The sequence below is a fragment of the Rhagoletis zephyria genome, unplaced genomic scaffold (genome assembly GCF_001687245.7).
Source record: "Rhagoletis zephyria isolate East Lansing unplaced genomic scaffold, Rhagoletis_zephyria_1.1 Rzeph_scaffold_03256, whole genome shotgun sequence".
NCBI lineage: Eukaryota > Metazoa > Arthropoda > Insecta > Diptera > Tephritidae > Rhagoletis > Rhagoletis zephyria.
In genome coordinates this window covers 57,626-64,066 of record NW_016160339.1, presented here as the reverse complement: position 1 = coordinate 64,066, position 6,441 = coordinate 57,626, and the positions used below count along the sequence as shown (strand labels likewise).

General features: G+C 34.5%; 1 protein-coding gene across 1 annotated transcript in view; it reads left to right on the top strand.

Moving 5' to 3' along the window:
• Positions 1–433: 433 nt before the first annotated feature.
• LOC108368688 (GTP-binding protein GEM-like) overlaps positions 434–6,441 on the top strand; it is a gene marked incomplete at its 5' end in the record, with an annotated part of 12,571 nt that continues 6,563 nt past the window's right edge. The window contains 2 exons of the mRNA XM_017623585.1: positions 434–522; positions 5,553–5,733. Of these exons, the coding sequence (XP_017479074.1) occupies positions 434–522; positions 5,553–5,733 (270 nt within the window). The remainder of the gene's footprint in view (positions 523–5,552; positions 5,734–6,441) is intronic.

Sequence of the window (6,441 nt, the reverse complement as noted above, 5' to 3'; positions counted from 1 at the left end):
CCTTGAAAAATACATACATACATACATACAAATGTGCATATTTTCCTATAAATTACCAACTGCAACAATCAGTTTTTCAATTCAAAATTACAACCGCAAGATTTATATACACAATTTGTCGCGTTGCGGCAGTGATCAGCAGCGGCGATGGGGACTGCCCGAACAGTTAATTTTCTCGTCTCTTTTAATGTCTGCCAGCTCATTGTGAATGCAATAAGGATGTTTTTTTTTTGCTATTAATGCTTTTTTGCACTAAACAACCCATTAAATTTCGTTGTGCAATCTTGAAATGTCACACACAGTCTGCGAGGACAAGTGACTTTTTCACACCTTTTGCTTTGTACACTTTTTTTCCATCATTTCTAAAAATAAATTCACTAACTTTTGCACCATTTGCCTTTTTCTTCTTCTTACATTTTTCCCTCTTTTCCAGAATGTGACGTGGCGGAGCAGAATATTTCAATAATTCTAAATGGCATCGAATCGGAATTGAAATTCTCGACGGGCCAGCAGGATAACAAGGTAAGTGTAATGGCGCAGCAGCAATAAGCTAATTGAGTGGAATGTTGAAAATAAAGGATTGAGAGCAAAAAAAAATGCAGTATGTATGTAGTTGTGTGCAGCTTCTTGATTGTTTTCCATTAAATTGTTTGTGGCATGAATTGAATGTGGCGTCAATTAATTATGGTTTGTCGAATTTGACATTAATCGAGACGCAATTGATTGACTTAACTGCTGGGCCACTCAAGTGGATAAATAATTGAATGGAAATAAAATAATCACCTACAAAAATAAGTACTAATGTACGAAAAAAGGATTGACGCAATTCAAATCGTGTCTCATGCAAAAAAAAAATTAACTTAAGCGCAGACTTTTTATATTGTTGAAGTGTGCTTAAGCCGAATAGTTTACTCTGAAAACTTGTTAGGAGCTTAAGCTTACTTTAAATACATACATTGTAAAAGTCCAAAAAACTAAGGATTTATTTAAGCCATAAAAAAAAAAAATATATATATATATTCATTTTATATTCAACACCTTTCGACAAAATCAAAAAAATTTCAAAACACATGAAAACCCCAATATGGTCACGAAACTAGGGGCCAAATGTTGTAAACCGGAGTTTTTCTCTTTGGTGTCACAATTTTGGAAAGGAAATTTTATTGTTATTTTAAAATTTAGTGCAATGTAAAATAACAGTATTGGTCCCAAATTGAATAGAAAATTCTGTAGAATTTAAAATTTAAATTAAATTTGTTAATTTAAATTTAAAAAAATACTGCTATTTTTCAAGGATGTTCAAGGATAAAATTTTAAAAGGATATTTTCAATATTTTTTGCGAATGAAGCTGGAGTAACAGTCCTTGGTCAGATATACATAAATCTGCGTCGTTTAGGTTACGTAAATACGACTGTCGTAGGAACTTATTCATCCTTGTATATACTCTCATATGTCAGTAAGTCTTTTGCCATCAACTGAGATGGGAGAGTCTTCAATAAAGGCTTGGATCGGATCCCTATCCCCATGAGGCGCGCTGGTTTAGCCGACCGGCGTGTAGGTTGCTGCTCAACTTATAGCTACGTGCCATGGCAGAACTAAGTGAGCATGTTTCCCTACATCCCACACTCTGAGCAAGTTGGTGTGTTTCTTTAAAAAGCCAAATTTTATTTGCGTGATACTAGACGTGTCCCCGTAATTAGCCATTCATTTGACGTTATTTGGGATTAGTATATTAATTTGATAATGCTGCCAGCTTGCGAGGTTTCTACACCAAAACATACATTACATTACATATTAAAAGAAAGTACTCAGTGCTCTCAAAAATATCCGATCCTTAAAAGTATCGATAATAAAGAACTCGATCCTCAAAAGTACTCCATACTTCCCATCACTACTTAGTATACTATAGTAATATTGATATGTATTTGTATTCGTTACATACATATTAAAAAGCTATATGATGCCATTCTCCATATAATTGTTGTTATCCCACTCAGAACTCGTCAGGGAATGTCTAACCTTCCTCTCTATGACGTCGGAGTACTTTTTTTGATATGGCCTCAGCGACATTGCGGGAAATCCCATGGCTGACGACTTGGTTAGGAAAAGCACCCTTGAAACCTAATGAACTCTGAAAAGCTCTGTACATTGAAACTAGTCGAATGAGAAATTTCGTAACCAGCTCTTGGTGTTTCGTCAAATAAGTAAAGATCACCTTTCAAACTTTCCATGGACTAGCCCAAGTACGCCGCTTTATTGAAAACGTCTTGCCCAAAAGTTTTTATTTAGAATCAGTCATGTGATTATTGTCTGGTTATAAAATAGGGTGGTCCAAAAATGCATTTTCTACCTTGAAAAAGTGATTATAGCGAGGAAAAAGTCATATTTAAATTGGGCGCCACTGTATCAACTCACGTCGAGCGCACGTTTAGTACATTCAAGGCTTTTCTTCGTGAAAATGGAAGAAAAATGCAGCCAAAAAACTTCAAAATGCATCTTGGCGTTCAATTTTACTGCAACTACAGAGATTTGTAGATTTTTGTGAGTTAAGAACTCTAAAGAAGAAAATGGTCAAAAGTTTAGAGTAACATTTTTTTTATATAATGAAACTACATCATAGTTTTTCTTTTTTTACTTGTAATATAAACATTTCTAAAATAAATGTATTTTCTGATTACTTTTCGGTTTTTGTCTTTTTTTAAAGCCTTTTTTGTGATTTCTATTGCCTTTTCCTGCCTATTTCGTCGTTTCGTTTAATTTTGCCTTTTTTGTAGGTTTTTAGGTCCTAAAAATCCGTTCCCTGCGAATAACACTTTCCTGATACCTCTGTATACAACATACCTCTATATGTACATAATGCCAATATTTACATATCTACATATGTATGTATGTATTTCAACAGCAAACACCTATTCAAATTAAACCACTCAAACCAAATTTGAGTTTATCGCCGCATGTCCGCAATTTCCGATCAAAAGCATACCAAAGCACAAAAGCTAAAACAAGCATTGACAGCAGAAACAACAACAGCAACTGCCAAATCATCAACGCCGCCAGTCAAAGACCCTAATCTTTGCTTCCAAATCCTATGCGGCGATGCCAGAAGCATTTTCCGTATTGCAAATATTTGATAGAATGCGTTTGAAATTTCATGGTGTATGGTCATGTCATGTATGCATGTATGTATGTATGTATGTATTCTGGAGCTCTGTAATGCAAACAATCGCGGTTGATTATGCATGCATATTAATGTATGTACGTCCAAAGTGGATATTGATGAGTTGAGTTTATGTAAAATCCTTCTCGGAGGGAGTGATGACATGACTTTAGTGCTCGTTGTTGTGCAGTAGTACTTATGGATCTATGCATGCGCCCGTATAAATGTACCTACATATTTATGTATATATATAGAAGTTTGTAAGCTCGGAAAATTGTTTGGAGTGCTTATTCAAAAGTGAGCACTTTTTAATGTCAGAGAAGATTTAGTTCACGTGACATGGAAGGTGGCTACAGTACCGAGTCCTGCGTGTAACACAAAAATTTTGCTTAGAAAACTAATAAATGTGTAGAAAATCCTTAGAAAACCTATAACGGTGATTTGACAAATATATCTAGGCGACCCATATGGCCCAGAACTAAAGAAAATTTTACATCCAGAAAAAAATCTTTGGAATATGTAAAGTCATAGGATAGACGTTTTCGCCACCCGAATTTTCTATTTCAGAGTAAGGAGTAAGGCTAATGAGAAAAACTCTATTAAGAAAGGTATTAGGTACATATAGTAGAGAAAACTGCTTGAAATGATGTCGTGACAGATTGTTTTATAAATTAATAAAAACGGTTACAAAAATAATACATAATAGTACATAATAAAAGTTCATATGTTATTTGATATAAATTTTTTATTAGCAAATGTCATGATTTTTTCAAAGAATTACAACCAGAGGAAGCCAATCAATTTTAAGTGCAATGAAAAACCCAACGTATACTTATAAAATTACACCAAATACTTAAACATACCCGTACCACGAGACACTGCAAATAGCTTAGGCAATTTCGTAAATGGTCAAATTTACAGCAACCAAAAATCAATTGCAAATAACCGCAGCAGCCGGCCAATATGTATTCAGGCGTCTTTATATAAGTACATACATACATACATATGTCTATGTACTTGTACATTATTTGGCTCTGGCGGAGAACAGCAGCTTGGCTGCTATAGAGTCCAAAAAAAAGTACCCAGCAATGATCGCCCAATATGCGCAGACGCGGCGACGAGTGCTTGCCTGCCTTGGCTGAAAGCCAAATACGAAAAATGTAACGTAATTGAAGAAGTTAAATAGATCAGACGACAGGGTGGTGAAAACATATTGCTCGGCGGCTTTTTAGTGACGTGATTGTGCATATGTATGTATGTACATTTTATTTTGAGGAAAAAACAAATGACGTCGTTCGAAATGTAAACGACGAATGTACCTACTCGTAGCAATTCGCTATGCAGTACCTATTCCTTAGCTGCCGCAAAATTGCATGTAAAGATCAGAAGGAGTGAGAGAGATGGAAATGGAAATTGAAAGCATTTAAACTAACGAAATAGTTTGCATGCACATTGTTTGCAAAAATTTTCGAGACATTTAGCAAGTGGTAGCAATGACATAAAAATGCGCTATATTTTACTTTTCACAAATGTGAACGTGAGGCGAAAAATTTTGTAGTAAGTAATGTACATTCCACAATTTCCGGAAAAGTGCGATTGAGCGATAAAATGGCATTAGGGCGCAGATGTCGCTGATGGAAGTGCTGCTCGAAGCATTCGTAGTCATAAATTACAAAAGCCAAGCAATATTTTACTATTGCCAACGTCCACAAGGGAGCAATATTTTTGTGCTTCTTTTCAAATATCTTGGTGCCCATTTTCAACTGTCATTTCGGCAAGCATTGATGGTGGGAATTGCTATTGCTGCTTTTTTTAATAATATCGTACAGCACCTACATATATATGTACATACATATGTATGTTAGGGTGTATACAAAAAAAACGGTATTATAGACTTTTGCCGTAATATTTTGGAAAAATATTACGATTTATTCGAGCTAGACCGATTTGAAAATATCTCAAAAATTCAAATTATTTTGATTCCGTTGATAAAATTCTCAAGCATTTTTATGCAGAGCTTTTAAGCTTTAACTCTTCTAACATCAGATGTGATTGTTTTGGAAAAAAAAAATATTTTTAAAAACTAAATTTATTTATAAAGAAAACTAAATTTGTGGAGGTATTTTCAAATCGACCCAGCTCATGTAAAACTTAATATTTTTCCGGGTTATTTTGCGGAAGTCTTTATATACAATAAATTATATAATTCCGGAAGCGTGAATTTTTTAGTGAGGCACCCTAATGTATGTATGTCTAGCTTTCCATGAAGCATTTTTCTTCTTGAATCTTTTCATCTTTTTGTTTTTTTTTTAATAAATTTTCTATAATATTTAGTCATTTAACGATCCTATCATAAAAACTTTTCTAATATTTTTGAAATATAAATCTTTGCAGGAGGAACTGGAAAAGGCTGATGCTTTTCTTGTAATCTACTCTTGCATTGACAAGGAGTCATTCACACGCGCCAAACATATTCTCTCACGACTGCAGGACATGGATTTGACACGTACTCGTCCGATTATTTTGGTGGCGAATAAAATTGATTTAGCCCGCTCACGTGCGGTCTCCTCGCAAGGTAAGTGGCGTATTAATATGCTACATTTTTTTGTGACAGTTTTCAAATATTTTACATATTATTTGGTAAAATCTTTTTTTTTTTGGTATTAAAGAGATCTCAATACTGCCGAAAAAGCTTAAGGAAAAATTGTTCTCTGACTTTTACGTTACATCGCTTTCAAAACGTAGTAAATATTTCATAAGTGCAGTTTCACACTAGAATGACAGAACGATTATTCTCACGGTTTCTTTCACACTGGATGAAAACTAGGAGAACAACAGCAGAACAAAATGTGTATACCAACGATGGGCAAAACGCTACTCGCGAGTAGCGTCTGCGTCGCAGCGCTTATACGTATACAGAAACGACGCAGCGAATTTCAATTCAGTCTGCTTTCAGTTTTCATGAGAGTAACACCACGCTTCGCCGTTGAATATTTTTATTCGTAATTTCAGCGCGTTGTTGCCACCTATATATGTAACAATGCCCAAAATGGCTGCGTATGAGTGCCAATTACAATTTTCGGTTTTAAGAAAAACCAATAATGCCCAATGCTTGTTATGTGGTAATACGACTACTTGGAATCGTTCTTTTAATATAAGGCGACATTATTTGTCAAACTGCCGAACTGTGTAAACCAATTTAAAGTTTTTTGTAATGGGTTTTATGTATATATGTATGTACGATACGGCAATTTAATATATTTAGTATACTTTATTGAATACT